We start from the raw sequence: 15,318 nt of genomic DNA, 5'->3' as shown, positions 1-15,318 counted from the left end.
TACATGTAATTTATATAATATTTATTTTTGATAATATGCTGCGTTATTAGTCTTGCCATGCGAGTGCATTTAATTTGCGGTAAAAGTGCGGCGTAATTTCGTAATATATAAAAAAGTGCAGCGCAGGAGATGCGCAGATCGCATGCTGCTGGCGCGCGAGAGGAGTTTCACGAAGCGCCCATTCGGGATTCGACTGCGCAGCTCGCGGACGTTCTCCTGCCTTCGCGCTGGTGCTGGGTGCCCCTCGCTCGGTTGCAGGCTGCAGCAGCGCTGGGTTGCAAACTGCTCCCGTGCAGGGTCCTCTAGTCATCGATAGCACAGCGATCAAGCGAGTGCGGGGCACGCCTCGGTCCACCGTACGTTTCGCCAATACATCTAGGATACAAGATGCTGACCGCGGCTCCGACCAACTTTGACCCCGTCGACAACCCGCTCCAATTATCGGGGTGAGTTTCGTTTCAGGTCAAATCGAGAGTGAAAAATGTTGTCAAACTGACGTGCTAGTAAATAGCGTTCTGCACGTGCTGATGATATGTCATCAAACGAGGTTACGGACCCCATGATGCCAATTTAGAATTTCGCGAACACAAAACAGAACAGCAGTCCGCGTTGCAAAGCTCTCTGCTTATTTTCGGATGCAAAACTGTGCCGCCTATTTTGAAAATTAAATACATATTCATACGTATTATTTGCTTATATTATAAAACGGTAGTAAATAATTTTTAACAAGTAGTTTAAACTTCAATAATAATACAGGAATTTCAATTTGTCATATGTATAGCAATATTGTCAAATCATTTCTTTTTATATCACAGATTATTATACAATACACAGTATTTCATTGCTCGTTTTTTCCCGTACAAATATAATAAGACAGGTGCTTGTATCACTCGTAAATAATGAAATAATGAACTATTTGACTTTGCGTCGTATACGCAACTCAAATAATCACAAGCTAATAATATTGGTCTGTGCAAATAATATTATGTTAAATTAAGTCTTGTATGTTATGTGAAGATATTAATACAAATGAAAACATATTTATTGTAGAAAAAGATATTTGGGAACTGTTTTATTAGCGCCGTGATTTTTTATTTTTATAAAATAATGACGTAACAATTGATCAAGATCAGTCAAGATTAATACTGAGAAAAATTCATAATATGTTTTTGGAAATTTATTTTTTTCCCTGCTTCAAATATAAGTCACGGACTGAGTTGGACTTAATATTTTTTACTGAAAAATTAGTTCTATAAACTCAATATTTTTACCAGCAAAACATTTTTGAATGCTAGAAAACATAAATAAATGATAAATATTGTAAATATCATAATTTGCATATAATTATGACAAATTATGTTACAAAAGAATTAGAACTAACATTGGCTAAATTTGAATTACTTCCATAATTTCAACAATAGAACAATTCAGATCTTATTCCATAGCGCAATTATCTAATCTGTTAATCACTGTCAAGTTCAACGATTGAATTTTAATTAAATATTTTAAATGCAGCAATCAAGCCAATTTGTGCTTATAAGTCTCACCATCAGCAGGGGCTACAGTCAAATTCTCGACCTTGCTCTGGAAAAAATTAATTGTCCTTCACAATTCGTATTTAATTTTTTCTTTTTAACGTCTTCTTCCTGTTTATTTTTTTTTTTTATCACTACTCAAACGTATTATTTGAGTTTGGTCGTCCAAATGCAGATAAGAGATGTTGCTTAGCGGAAAATTTGTTTTTATTTTTCAAAAAGAAAGTACCAGACTGAAATTAGTTGATATATTTTGTGGAGATGAAGGAATGATCAAAATTCAAAAACAAAATTGAGAACGTTGGAATCGGCGAATTTAATAATGTAGATATTGAAGTTGTTGGCTAAATTAAATTTTATTTTCATCCCATATAGCAGAGTAGTAAATAAAATATCAAAATTTTTTAAAAATCCTCCACAGTTTTGGTCAGAAAAAAGGTTCAATATTTTTCTTTTGGACTATGATAATGAATTTGAATTATTTTTAGCGATAAAGGAGAGACGCAAATCGCATATATTTATATGAATCCTGCGAATCCAAATTTTCCATTCTCAAAATACTCTGGTGCGCCGTTTTGTCTTTTGTCCGGTCGACACCCAAACAAACAAGTCTGCCAAAATTATTCTCGGAGCGGACTGTATTGAAAATTCGCGCCACGTGCTCACATTGACCACATAATATACATTTAATGTAGTGTCCACGTCTATAGTCTATAATCACAGCTAGAAGACAAAATTCTGAACGTCTTCTTCTATTTTTGAACCCTCTGCAAAGAAACCTATCAACTGAAAAAGTTCCCGTGTGTGTCGAATACGCGACAGCTCGCGGCCTTGACTCGCTTGCGTACTTTTTATTGTTGCGAATGACAGAATGGCACTCACACACAGCGCGGCTTCCTTGCACAATTGGAAGCCGCACCAAACCCGATCACGCTGAACTAATTGAATTATTTGAACGCCCACTCACATATATTAAACTTCTTGTTTACAAATCTTTATAATTATAATTCAGTCCAAAATATAATTATTATGAACCCGCCTGCTGATGATAAGAAGAAGAAAAAACAAGCTCTTCGTCTTTCTACCCATCGAGGAACCACGTGGTCTCCGTATGGCTTGAGAGAACCAGTTGATTACATGCATATGTCTGTATATGTATATGGATCAATCGAGGAAATCACTTGTTGTGAAGCAAGACGCGTCGATCTGTTCCGTCCGCCGCCGCTCGTGTAGAATTTATAGAGGGGAGCGATTTTAAATTTTAATCACCATCTTCAATGAACAAAGACGGGCTATTTATGCGCGCCGGTCGTCTCTCTTGATTTGCGAATATGCAACAAAAGCAAGTTGACTTCCAATTTCAGATTCTTTGCAAGATTTTAATATAATTATAAAAATAGTAATATAATTTAAGTATAAATTTATTTATTACAATTTATTAGAATTTTTTAAATTAAATAATAATTACAACATGCACAAGCGCAGAGTGTGATCCTAAAAATAGTCGTTCCAAAATAATTTCCATTTTTATTTGCTATTATTTGTTTGAACAGCTTTCTTTCTTTCCGCTATTCTTATCACACTATATTAATTCTGGTATATATGAGAGGGCACATTTCTTTATTGTCCATGCACTCAGAGAACACCTGAACACTTCAGTGTGGGAGCAAGATAATGGGAGATAGAGATCAATGTCTGATTTCATAATTTCAACTTTTCTTTTCTTGCACTGAAATTACTTTTGATAAAATCTACAAATTAGAAAATCATCTTGGTACAAATTTTGTAGAGATTAAAGAAAATCAAAACTACATGTAGTGCTTATTCAAACTACGACCAAATGTGGTTTCCAATGTCAATGCTAACACTGTTCCGAGGCTGAATAGTGAATTTCCGAGGCCTCGTTATATGTTTGAGCGCGAATGTTGGGGACGTCCAACACGTGGGAAATTAACACTGCCCAACATTAACCGTATGTCTCGGTCTCGAGGTCAGCTTTATCTTATCTTTGAACTTGAGCGGCTCATATAGGCTAAAGTGCAATAAAATGTGTTAACGTTCACACACTTTTCCAAATTTAAGTGAAATTTATGTAAAAAAAATTTAAAATTTATTAAATTATGGAGCCGTTGCAATTTTTTTTTAATGTGAAGCTTTTTACGTTTCGAAACCATCTCATCTAGCGGTTCAATCCTAACTCGTAAAATTTGACACAAGCTGCTTTCCCTTATTGCATTAATCCTGTGCTAGATCAGCTCTAAAGTGTGCGTCTAGACAACGCATCACACCTTTCTCTCTTTAACACAGCGCTTTACGAGTTACATTTTTTGACAATTTTTTTTTAATTTCTACCCTTTTCTGTTGACAGACCCAACTCGGCCGAGCTAGAAACTGCCGCAAAGGCAGCTAGGGTGCAGCTTTTGGCAGCGGTGCAGTCGCTGCTAGGGCTTCTCTGGAGGCGGCAGGTCGTCCGCTTCTTTGCCTTTGTCACTTCTTACATCACCCTAGTCTCCAGGTACGTTTGATTAAGAAAGACTTTAAAATTTAACTATTAAACTTCTTTAACTTTTTAATCCGTTTTAAACCTTATAATTTTCCATAATAACAAGTAAAAGTTTTTAACCTAAAAAAATTATTATAAAACAATGAAAATATATAATTTTTTACATTAAATATAAAAAATCGGTTGGAATTTTCTTTCTCAAATATCAAAAACTCTCACGGACCTTAGTCGACTGGGGCGACTAGGACTATTATATTATGAAACTCGCCTGGCGTGCGAAAGAGGATTGTTGCATAACGTTGAAACGTAACTCCACACTCGTACTCTTTTTTGTGTTATAATATCCTTAATATGATTGCAACCAAATTGTTTTATAATTCAGTCTTGATAACTTTTTTAAGTCACAAAATGAAGCACTACTAAAAAATAAACCCTTAATGGTTTCTCAAATAGAAAATATAATTTTATATTTTCACATCAATCAGGCTGAAATATAATTTAAAATAGTAAAAAAGGAAATAATTTTTTATTATTTTCATTAATACGATTTCTAATTTTGCTCAGATATGGCTCAACAAAGGTTTTGGGCGCACTTCGTATTTCGATCGAGGTGGCCAAGCCTCGCGCCACCCCCACAGTCCCCATGGCCCGCGAGTTGGGCGCCTTGTCGGAGGCGTGCGTGCATTGCCAGGTGCTGGTGGAGCCGGCAGAGCCCACCGCCGACGTCATTTTCATCCACGGCCTGCACGGGTCGCTGCGCAACACGTGGAGGCAGGGCGAGTGGGGGCAGCGGGCGCGCACCGCCTCCCCGGCGCGGCGGGTGCTGCGAGGTCAGCTGCCCTCCAGGAGCGCCTCCGCCGCCCCACCGGAGGAGCCCTACGCCCACTGCTGGCCCAAGGAGTGGTTGCCGCGCGACTGCCCTGGCGTCAGGGTCATCGCCCTCGACTACCCCACCGACCCGTTCCTCTGGCGTCCGCTCTGGATGCAGCAGGCCAACAGGTCAGCGCAAAAATCTTCAATTATGATTTTTATAATTAACGAGCATAGAGATAAAAATTTAATCACACACGCGGAAAAGGCCAAAGAGCGTCGTGAAGCCGTCATTCATTTTTTGATCAATTAAAATTGAAATGAAAAAAATCAAACTTAATTGGTTTCATAAATTATCAATATAAACAAGCAGGATTTAGGATTTAAAATTGAATTTTTAAGTTGATGTGTTTGCCTGAAATTAGCTATTAAAAATGGATAAAATTTAGATTTATTTTTCATTCTTAGGTCAACCATGGTGCAGCGCAGTGAGGAGATGGCAAAAAAACTGAGGGAAATTGGAGTTGGCAGTAGACCTATTATTTGGGTTGCCCATTCTAAAGGAGGGCTCTTTGTGAAGCAGATGCTCGTGGACGGTATTTTAGCAATTTAATGAAAGTCCAAAATAAATTTTAGTTCTCACTTCTTGTATTCCCAGAATTTGAGCACCGACAAAGTGAGTCAAACGAATTGCCAAAGAGTGAAACTGCCGACCTTCCACCCTTTTGCTGCCGAACCAGGGGCATCCTTTTCTATAGTGTTCCACACAGAGGCTCGTCTCTGGCACTTATTAAGACACCTCTCACTCGCAGGTCAATTGAGCTCATGGAAGTTGCAAAAGGTTAGCTATTTTATTTATATCCAATTGCCTTCAATTTAATAATATGCAAATTCCACAGATTCGCCTGAAGTGCTCGATCTGCATAATCGTTTCTTGCAGCTGTGCCAGCATGAGCACTTCAACCCCGAAATGGTCAGCTTGTTTGAGACTAAAATGACACTCATGTCTGTGGTTTTTCTCAGAATAGTCGCTCAAGATTCGGCAGGTAAGGCACTGCTGGAGTATTTTATTTTTGAACATTATAATTTAAAAATTTCTTTCATTTTTTTTAATTACGGTCCGTTCTACAACTTTATATATATGAATCCTTTCAAACGGGTTGAAGTGCCATAACAAATGAAAGCAACACGTGTGCTTTGTTTACTCAACACACATTTTGCAATATTAAATCGCGGTGTTTGCTTAACAGATCCCGACGTAGGAGAGCTTTACGGAATCGAATTGGATCATAGACAAATTTGCAAACCTCGCAACAGGTAAACAGTTTTTTTGCTCAACATTTATTTGAAGTTTGTTTTGATTGTTTCAGGAGTTGCTTCCTCTACAGGCGGTTAATAGCTCTGATCGAGCAGGCCTGCACTCTGTGATATTGTCAGAAATATTTTTGCTTTCACCATTTACTTTAGGCAAGGTTAATTTATAAAGTAGTAGCAGGTGTCTCTACCTCTTTGTGCCTTGGTCTATGCCGCGCTTTCGCGATTTGAGTTAGTTAGGCACTCGAAAAATATATATTGCTCCCAACTATATATAAGGTGCATACTATATCACAATCCGTTCACTTGTCGTTTCGATTTTGTCTGACGATGAAGATTGAGCATCAAGAAACTTGATGGTCCAAAAAAGTGGCTTGACGCCAGTTGAATTATATATTGTTCGACCAAGAATACCTCGTATGCCTCAAACCAATACTCAGTCATTTCTGTCTGAAAATAATATTTTGACTATAGGAATTCCCTGCCTGCAACATTTATTTTTGGGAGAAGAAGACTCTACAGCTATTATTCCAAAAAAATAGCAGTTGAAGTTGACGTAGGTTCTAGTTTTTTGTTTGTTTACATCTTGTCAGATGCAAAATTATCACTAAAGTACAAAAATCGGCAAAAAAAATTATACTCATGGAATTTTAAGGTCTCGAAAGTACACATTTTAACTAAATACATAATGTAAGAAGGATATGAAGGTTGGGCCATGTGGCCAAGTCATTAAGATTAACTGTAAAAAGTAAAAGACATTTTAGATCAGTTTGTTTTTATGAAATTCTACTATTGGTTGAAAGTAACAAGTCCTATTTTGATCATTCTTGACGCCTTTTGTGGTAAATGGACCAAAACATTTTGTTGGCTATGAAATGTTTACTAAACAGCCTTCATTAAGAATGAAAATTGAATTATAATAATTTCATTGACGTCTGAATTAATTTGAATGTCGATGGGAAATTTGGACGAATTGTTTCACTGTGATGAATGTGTATTGAAATGATTGGAAACAAACATTAAAAAATTAAAAATTTCGACAGAAAAATTACTTATTGTGTGTTGTATCCTTTTTTAACCTCCCCTCTATGCAATTTTCAATTTAACTTGACTTCAGTAAACAATAGATTCAATTTCAAAAAGAATAAAAATTCTAAATAATGCTAATTGTATTTCCTTTAATATTTTTGACGCGCGCAAAAACCTTTCCAGTTATTAAAATATTTATGGGAGGGGGGTATCCTTAGCTCCAAGAGTATAGGAGAAAGTCTCGTTATATAGTACAGACGATGCTTCTGCCTCTAATGAATTTTGATCGTATTGCTTGTCTCTTTGGCATGATTGAAAGGATTAAAAAAGGCAATTATATAAAAAGGTTGTTTTTTTACAATAACTTTGTATTGTTTTCAAGTCAAATATATATTTAAATATTTTTCATTCATAGAGGTTGCAAAAATTCTAGCACAAATTAATAGGTTTGATATGAATTGGTAAATAAATATGACATTCTATTATTAAGTTATGATTTATATTTATTATTGTTTACTATACAGGTGCAGATTTTAAAAATTCCAAACAAGTCTCCACCATTTTCTTTTCACAGATAAGAAAGTGATTCAAACATAATTTTAAACAATTATCGACAAATGACCAAATAAATTATAAAAGCTGATGATTGATCCTTAATTAACAAGTTTACTCAAGCTTACAGCTTTCAGGGAGTATAAAGGAAATACAAGAGCAACAATTAAAAAAAATGTGCTGAAAAAAAATACTTACTTTGGGACAGCTTGGGGGTTGTGTATCACTAGAGCAAGGGCCATTCGTCAAGCGAATAGCGGGCTGGGTGGGGAAGTCGACGGACATCAACTTTAGTTCCCGGCAAACCCTCTTTCAGAAGGTTTCGCAAGTGCCAGGCTGGAAGGATCTCCATGGAGTCCAACTTGTTAAGAGGGGGCTTCAGGTCAAACTCGGTCTTGGGCAAGGCGTTTGATGAGGGAATGGGAATTGCCACTGGCAAACAGTCGTCGTGAGGCTGAGGTGGAGGTGCACGTTGAGGTGACATGCGACCTGCCTTCTGAAGGTACAACTTTTGTGCTGTCTCGCAAATGGATGGCGTCAGGCCAATCACAAGTTGCTCCAGCCTTTGCAGCTGGAACACACCTTGAAGAAGGACTTGGCAGGTCACCGAACCCTACAATATTGAAACGAGGTTAGAAAAAAATCTTTGCCTGAATAAATTATTTTCTTTACAACACACAAAAATATTTGTAACAGCTCAACAAATTACGAGGAAAATGCTTGCGCGTCAACAATAATCTAGCAATTTTAATTTCCTACCATATGAGTAAAGCTGGGCACAAGGAGCAATGACCGAAGGGCAGAAAGCCTTGCAATCTGTAGGTCACAGCCAGGGGGTGCCTCAATGTGCACCAGTTCGAGGTGTTGCAAATGAGGCAGAGCTGTGAGGCTTTCGAAAAAAGTAACCAGCAGTTCAGATTCATGATGTGGCTTTTGGGTGACGAGGAACTCCAAACGCAACCTCTTTAAGCACTGCAGCTTTGCTAGGACTTCAGTGAGGATTTCAGCGTGTTGCACCATTTCATAGCACTCGCCCAACTCCAGAAGTTCCAACCCTGGCAGCCCGTTTAGGACAACAGCAATGTCCATACCTGGAAGTCCTTTCACTGATGTCACAGACTGTAATGAATTTATCTTTATGACTATTTTTTACAAATGGTAAAAAATCCAAAAATACCAAGCAGGTCAGGTTGGACAGGTATTGTAGATAGGTGAGGTTTTCCACTCTCAAGGAGTAAGCACCTCGTAGCCTCAATCGCTGCAACTGCGACATTCCACTTAATGATTTCAAATCCAACATGTCGTCACTGCAAACAGATTAAAATATTTAAGCAATAGAAAATGTTGCCTTCTACAATGTTATTAATTGTTTCAACTTACGAAGATGTAAGTGAAGAAGCTGATAGTCCTGTCAGTCTGGGGCAACGGTCAGCAACTAGTGCAACGGTTGCAGGAGAACAACGGCCTAATTCTATTGCTTTGAGTGAAGTGACTTGACCCAAAGAACTTGCGGCTTCGTTCCAAGCGGCGACAGGATTTCGTTCTGGCACCATCATCTTTCTCAAATCTACAGCCTCCGTCTTGTGGCAGTTGAGCCACTGGACACAGTCACTCCATGAACTAACACCTGAATTTTTTAGGCGCAAACTCCTCCACTAAAATAAAAGTTAATTATTAAGTTGTGAGAAAAACTAGGTGCTTACCAATAATCTACTCTCTGCTATCAGCCGCCAAGATGAACAGACCCTGCTGGCTCGAAGAAGCTCTTTTACAGTTAGGTAACTGAAAACTTGAAGCAGGGCGCCGACACGTGCATTCAAGTCGCTCGAAAAATTGGAAATGACAGTTTCTCTCCTTGAAAATTCCCTGGCATGATTTGTTAATATATTATCAACGTACAGAGAAAATAATGTACTTTTTAATTTCGGGCCGACTTGCTGCAGTGGAAGCTCCTCTGGTGGGCTCTGCCGGAACTCCACTGGGTTCGTGGTTTTCCGGAGGAGGAGGTTTGCTGATCGATTTGGGCACAACAACATACTGCCGACCCTGAAGGGTTACCAAAGACTGCGGCGGTCCTTCAACCTGCGGCTCTTTCTTTACTTGTTGAACATTACTGACTTTCACCGGCTTCGGGGGAGCAGTCTTTTCTTGTCTGCAATTCTGTATAGGAAAAATTGATTTTACGGCAAAAATTAAAGGTATAAACAAACGTTGCAGATGTATCCCATTAAAATTCTCGAGTCAAGCTGAGTAAGACCAACACACACAGGGTGGTAGAGACACACGCAAGAGCTGCACTGCAGGCTTGGTACTTGGCCTGGTGCTTTAATGCAACGGATTCCGCACGGCGCCAACCTAAAAAATAATTATTAAAAACATTAAATTTAACTTTGAAATACAATACTTGTTCTTTGCTTCAGCTGTAATCCATACAGGGTCTTGGAAGGTACTCTTGCGAGCTCTCTTCGGGGGCCTACTTCCCGAACTTCCATTCACATTGGGCAACCCACTCTTTTTGGGCTCTGGTGTAGGCACTGCAGGGCGTTTAGCCTTTGGAGGTGGTGGAGGAGGGGGCGTTGGAGAGTGCTAAATTTCATGATAATGTATGCAAGAAATGTGCAAATATGATTAACAAACCTTCACTCTTGCATTTCGGATGATTTCTTTCTTAGGATCGTTCAAACCAAGAGGCTCTCTCGCAAAACTGAATGATTCCACGGGAATTGGAATTGAATTGTCCGCCACTGTAAAATAATTATATTTGTCATTAAAATAAATAAATTTAGATTGTGTAGTACATTATGTCAACATTAACCACTAATTGAAGAGAATTATTCAACTACAGAAAGATAAGGCTATTCAGTTTTAGTTAAAGAGCTTCTTATTGAAACAAGCTTTGCATAAATAGCAATTTAAATTTGCCTGCTCTGAATAGCCCTTTAGTTAATTTTTTTGTTTTGTTCACAAACAACAAAACAAGTTCTCGAAACATCAGTTATAGTAAGAGATAAGGATTGACTGAATAAGTTCAAATAATCGGATTCGAAACTCACAATATTTGGACACGTCAATCGATGACCTGAGTTTCTTTCCGTGAGGAGTAAAATAGTAGATGTCAGCATAACTAGATGCTTTGGATAAGTCAAAAGTGCTGCGGTAGACGACCTCCCTTGCAAAACCTTCCAACCAAGAGTATGATTGGCATTTTTAAAGAAAATTGGCCACTTTATATACAGAACTGACATTCACATAAAACTAAGCAAAGGTATTCAAGAACCGACAAACGTGCATTTTGGGCAGAGAAGGTGTATGATGCAAAAATTAATTGCCCATTTCTAAGTACACTTCCTAGTTTGTTTTAAACACAAAGGAAGCGATTTCTAATCAAGCAAAAATAAAACAAATGTTTCAGTTAACATAATAATTAAGAAAGGAGCACAAAATCTCACCGTGCTGGAACGGTTTCTGGTAAATGGGGAGTGTTGGATCGAATTTGCGAGTGCGACTAGACGCTGTGCTGCCACCCGAAACCACCGAATCTGCAGTTGAAGCAATTGATGTGGCACGACGATTTCTGTTTCCGATTTCTAGGGGAGAAAGGGGTTCTTCACTGGAGTCAGCAATCACTAATTCACCAGGTGATCCTGGAAGGGATTCTGATTCTTCAGACTCGTACAAAGAATCTAGAGCTGCTTCTTCCGCTAAAATTTTAACAATTTAAATTGGTTTTAAAATTCTGAGGGCATCAAAAACATCAACCTTTTATTTCTTCCTTCATGGCCTCCAGTGCCTTTGATTCTGCTTCATTTGGCTCGACAGAATCACCAAAGCCTTCAAAAACTTCGTCACTCTCGTCATCCGTAATAAAAGCAGCCTCCAGGGGTGCAGCTTTCTAAAGATTTAGAATACATAAATTAAGAATACTGCAGTTGCAACGGATCTTACTAATGCCAGCATAAGCAGTGATGGTGAGGAAAATTCAAATGGCTGTTCGCATGGGGAGCCTTTTTCCGGCTCCTCGTCGTTGGGCTGATCTGGTTTGTTTTCTTTTTCTTCAGGAGCTTCAGGAGCAGGCGGTGACGCAGAGCCAGTTTCTTCCTCTTGTTGTTGTTCTTCTTCTTGGGGAGCCACAACGGCTAACTCAACGTCCGCATCGACATCCATCAGAGATGGTGACGCAGTAGCAGCCTCTTGCGGGGACACCATGGCCAATTCTTCCTCCGGCTTTTCTCCTTCGAAAATCTCCATGTTTTCTGGAAACAGACACACCTCATTTAAAAAACTATAAACAGTTTTTCCACCGAGGCAAATCAAGGCCGTTAGAAGAGATGAGAACGTAAATTTATACAAGAAATGCGGCCGATTTCGACTTACATTGCCACACCTCCGAGGGTCACCTTTCTTTTTACTATGGCAGCCGCACTGGCGGCGGACGCGCACAATTGGCGTCTATTATGATATGGTTTAAAATTAAACTGTTGAACAACCCAATTGCACACGAAAATTGTACAGAATTTCGAGCAGGTTAGACGAAAATACAGAGCTAACTTTCGGATATTGGGGAAAAGCAAAAAGCCGCGGCACGGCAACAAAGATACGCCACACGCCGAGCCTCCTCTCCTTGCGCCGACTCGAGCACTCGTCTGAATAGACTTGAAAAAATTCCGCTAGGGGGACACTGAACGGTTTCAATTTGAAACACCTAATTTTATATTATTGTATTAATCGAATATTATATATTATTATCGTCATAAAAAGAAAATGTGAACTAAAGAAAATATAACAGAAATTTAAAAAGTTTGCAAAATTTACAAAGTAGAGAGAGCTCAAGAGAGATTTTTTTGCAATTTTCAGATCATTTTATGCGCAACTTTTCATTTTATCTTTAATTAGTGGTAAAAATATAAAATAAATTTAGTGCTGAACAGAATTTTTGCAACATATTTACACCAGCATCTGCTTTAATTTTTTATGTAAAACGTATATCGAAGTTCCATGACATGATCATCTCCTAGAAAGTCCACTGTCCATTTCTTTAAACAAATGAAAAACATTTAATTTTGCAAACTCATTTTATTTGAGCGCCCTCAATCCCTATCTAAAATATTATTGATATTGCTCTTCCTCCTCTTCTTCCAGACTTTCCTCCTCCATAGGAGATAGCTCAATTCTCTGTAAATTGCTTTTGAGGAAAGACATGTGCATTGAAGTGTTGAAAGCACAATGTGAAAACTCTGGCCAGGAGATGAACTCTTGAAACAACGCCAGGAATTTGTCAGGAGAGATTTCGCCACAACAAGTATTCTTGCCAATACCAAGCTTGTGTAGCCGAGTTTCACAATTTGAAATCCACTTCCTGGAAACATATTTTTGTCGTAAAACAATTTTTTTTTTAATCAATACTTACTCAAGGGCTGGGATAATCTTTCCTCTCCTGCTCATTAAATTGAATTTCAGAAAATACAAAAGCTGCTGCTTTTCTGAGGAACTCAGTTCGTAAATGGTACTCTTTGGAGTTATATGTAGAAGGTAGAGAAAGTCTTCATCAAAACAATAGAGCTGTGACATGATTATAGGCCAGACGAGTTTGGGACAAGACTTAATTAATAAGCGGAACATACCTTCTTTTGATTCAGACTTTTCTTTGCATTTAGTTCCCAAGATTTTTCCCAAGGAAGAAAATTTTTGCGTTCTAATTTTGCAACCACTTGGGTATTGAAAAAAATCTGATATGCAACAGTATGGTATCTGTAGTGTAAGTAATTTCCTCCTGGAACTGACGTCAATTTCTAAAATAGTTTTAAAATCAATATGAGGGTTCAAAAAAGACGATTGTATGCAACTTACTAAATAGTTGTATGGGTGGACTACTAAAAAGTATTCCGTTGCCCCATAATGCGGGAATCCTAGGTCGTAACAAATCGTGTGTGGCATGAGATGCAGAAAACTGTAATTGGAACATACTCCAACAACTGTGAAGGAGATTTCTGGAAGAAAAATGGTTAGGGGCACTCCAAAAAATTTAAAAGGATATAGTACCAGGAGGTTGTTTGAACTCAATTCCTTGCATGGCATCGTCCATCAAAGTAGATCCAGGAATTTTGTCTAAGAAAAGTGTCTTGCCTAGGTTGTACAGATCTTGCTGAAAGACTTGAACTTTTGTTTTGTGATTTTTGGCTAATGTCTGAAGCATAGCATTAATTTTAGGCCGTGATTCGTAGAGCCTCAATTTGTTTGCGCCCAAGTCCAGCAGTTTCTTAGACAACAGGCCCAATCCAGGGCTTATATCCAAAATGGGCATATCTTTCAAAGTGCCTGATGAAATGTTTTCAAGAATTGCAGAAGCTATTTTGCCTGGAAATTTTTAAATATTTTACAAGTGACAACATTATTGTGTTCAATTTTTTTACCAGCTGTAGATTTGTTAATGCATATCAATTTATCAGGAAGAGTGCTACTCAAGCATTTTGAAGTTGATGGCACTTCATCTGGAGACACTCCTGGGCAATGGTTCAACACGTAGTTGTTGATTTCTTTGACGATCCTCTCTCTTTTTGGAGCACAGACTTTTGTTTTGGGTGTCTCTTTTGCTGCTTTTGGCTTTACTTTCATCCTTTTCAAGTTTTGCTGAAATAATATAACATGTTTATGAGAAAAAATACATTAACATTATTTAAATTTTTGGACTTCTTTTTAAGTGCATGAAGCATGAAACCTCCTAATATATCTACATAATTCCGCATAATTCATTAACACTAACGCTATACTTACATCAAATATTAGAGTAAAAATATTTGGTATTAACTTCCTATTTTTTGAAGCCATTTTTGATCACAGTGAGTAGGAGTAGGATGGAGTCTGAAAAAATAATTATCGTGTACTATTTTATTACATATACAATAATGGAGAGTTAATTTGAAATTATTGAACATTTAATAATAATATGATGCATAAATTATTAGAATTATTACAAGCAAAAAAGCGAGGAGAGAAAATGAGGTATTGCAAAATTAATTAACCTGATTTATTTAGATGAAAGAAAGAGCGATGAAATAACAAGCTATGATACTGTTGCCCGGTCTTGCCCAGTGCTGATACTGCTGATCTTCAGCCTTGTTGTTTCCAGCAGTCAAATAAAAATTTACGGTTAATGAAGAAATTGAATTGTGCTCGTGTATAAGGGAAAAATCAAAGCAATTAACGCCTGCAAAAGTTGTTGTTGTTGATGTAGGTTTTGGCTTTGGTGAGCAACATTACCAAATTATTGCCATACGACATATCTAATAAAAGTCATCTATGTATGTAAATTATTCTAAATTATTTGAATATTAATAAAAATTTAGGAAGATACCTTTGAAGAGTTCATGCAATGCAAGTTAAATTTGTTTCCAGAAATGAGAATTGAGAGAGAGAGAGAGCAAAAGCGCCGGTCCTGACTCCTCCCCCACGACTAAAAAACTGATGCAAGATTGCAAGAAGCGCCAGGCCGGCTGAAACGTGTGATGGTGTAAATAGCAAAAAATGTCAAGCGTTTAAACAGTGAATATAAGGTTCTGGGGTGTAAATAAGCACTCA

The 15,318-nt window shown here is 37.9% G+C and overlaps 3 protein-coding genes across 7 annotated transcripts; 1 reads left to right on the top strand and 2 right to left on the bottom strand.

The window, feature by feature from the left end:
* Window positions 1-169: 169 nt before the first annotated feature.
* Window positions 170-7,207, top strand: LOC132199705 (protein SERAC1-like). Of its 2 annotated transcripts, none has more exons than XM_059624637.1 (8): window positions 170-446; window positions 3,904-4,050; window positions 4,603-5,037; window positions 5,317-5,444; window positions 5,507-5,689; window positions 5,748-5,894; window positions 6,099-6,165; window positions 6,219-7,207. In XM_059624637.1, exons 1-8 carry the CDS (start codon window positions 388-390, stop codon window positions 6,274-6,276), a joined length of 1,224 nt encoding a protein of 407 aa, XP_059480620.1. In that variant the 5' UTR covers window positions 170-387; the 3' UTR covers window positions 6,277-7,207. The 2 variants fall into 2 exon arrangements, with proteins under 2 accessions (XP_059480620.1, XP_059480621.1); XM_059624638.1 differs by lacking the exon at window positions 170-446 and adding an exon at window positions 2,716-2,877.
* A 465-nt stretch (window positions 7,208-7,672) lies between these two features.
* On the bottom strand, window positions 7,673-12,374 carry LOC132199480 (uncharacterized). 2 transcript variants are annotated; one of them, XM_059624237.1, is made up of 14 exons: window positions 12,118-12,374; window positions 11,689-11,996; window positions 11,503-11,635; window positions 11,193-11,444; window positions 10,797-10,922; window positions 10,381-10,487; window positions 10,148-10,329; window positions 9,954-10,098; window positions 9,659-9,903; window positions 9,447-9,609; window positions 9,124-9,398; window positions 8,921-9,050; window positions 8,503-8,862; window positions 7,673-8,356 (listed from the first exon to the last, which is right to left on the bottom strand). In XM_059624237.1, the coding sequence occupies exons 2-14, from the start codon at window positions 11,989-11,991 to the stop codon at window positions 7,970-7,972; spliced, it is 2,808 nt and encodes a 935-aa protein (XP_059480220.1). In that variant the 5' UTR covers window positions 11,992-11,996; window positions 12,118-12,374; the 3' UTR covers window positions 7,673-7,969. The 2 variants fall into 2 exon arrangements, with proteins under 2 accessions (XP_059480220.1, XP_059480221.1); XM_059624238.1 differs by lacking the exon at window positions 10,797-10,922.
* Window positions 12,375-12,808: 434 nt separating this feature from the next.
* On the bottom strand, window positions 12,809-15,209 carry LOC132200000 (dimethyladenosine transferase 2, mitochondrial). 3 transcript variants are annotated; one of them, XM_059625146.1, is made up of 9 exons: window positions 15,095-15,209; window positions 14,763-14,855; window positions 14,515-14,601; window positions 14,154-14,370; window positions 13,783-14,097; window positions 13,591-13,730; window positions 13,365-13,532; window positions 13,151-13,302; window positions 12,809-13,099 (listed from the first exon to the last, which is right to left on the bottom strand). In XM_059625146.1, the coding sequence occupies exons 3-9, from the start codon at window positions 14,566-14,568 to the stop codon at window positions 12,850-12,852; spliced, it is 1,296 nt and encodes a 431-aa protein (XP_059481129.1). In that variant the 5' UTR covers window positions 14,569-14,601; window positions 14,763-14,855; window positions 15,095-15,209; the 3' UTR covers window positions 12,809-12,849. The 3 variants fall into 3 exon arrangements, with proteins under 3 accessions (XP_059481129.1, XP_059481130.1, XP_059481131.1); XM_059625147.1 differs by having other exon boundaries at window positions 14,763-14,947; window positions 15,095-15,134; XM_059625148.1 differs by lacking the exon at window positions 14,763-14,855 and having other exon boundaries at window positions 15,095-15,187.
* Window positions 15,210-15,318: the final 109 nt, after the last annotated feature.

The sequence above is a fragment of the Neocloeon triangulifer genome, unplaced genomic scaffold, assembly GCF_031216515.1.
Source record: "Neocloeon triangulifer isolate White Clay Creek 2 clone unplaced genomic scaffold, ASM3121651v1 ptg000014l, whole genome shotgun sequence".
In the NCBI taxonomy this organism is placed as follows: domain Eukaryota; kingdom Metazoa; phylum Arthropoda; class Insecta; order Ephemeroptera; family Baetidae; genus Neocloeon; species Neocloeon triangulifer.
Note: the sequence above shows the minus strand (reverse complement) of the source record. Positions and strands in the feature narration are given on the sequence as shown.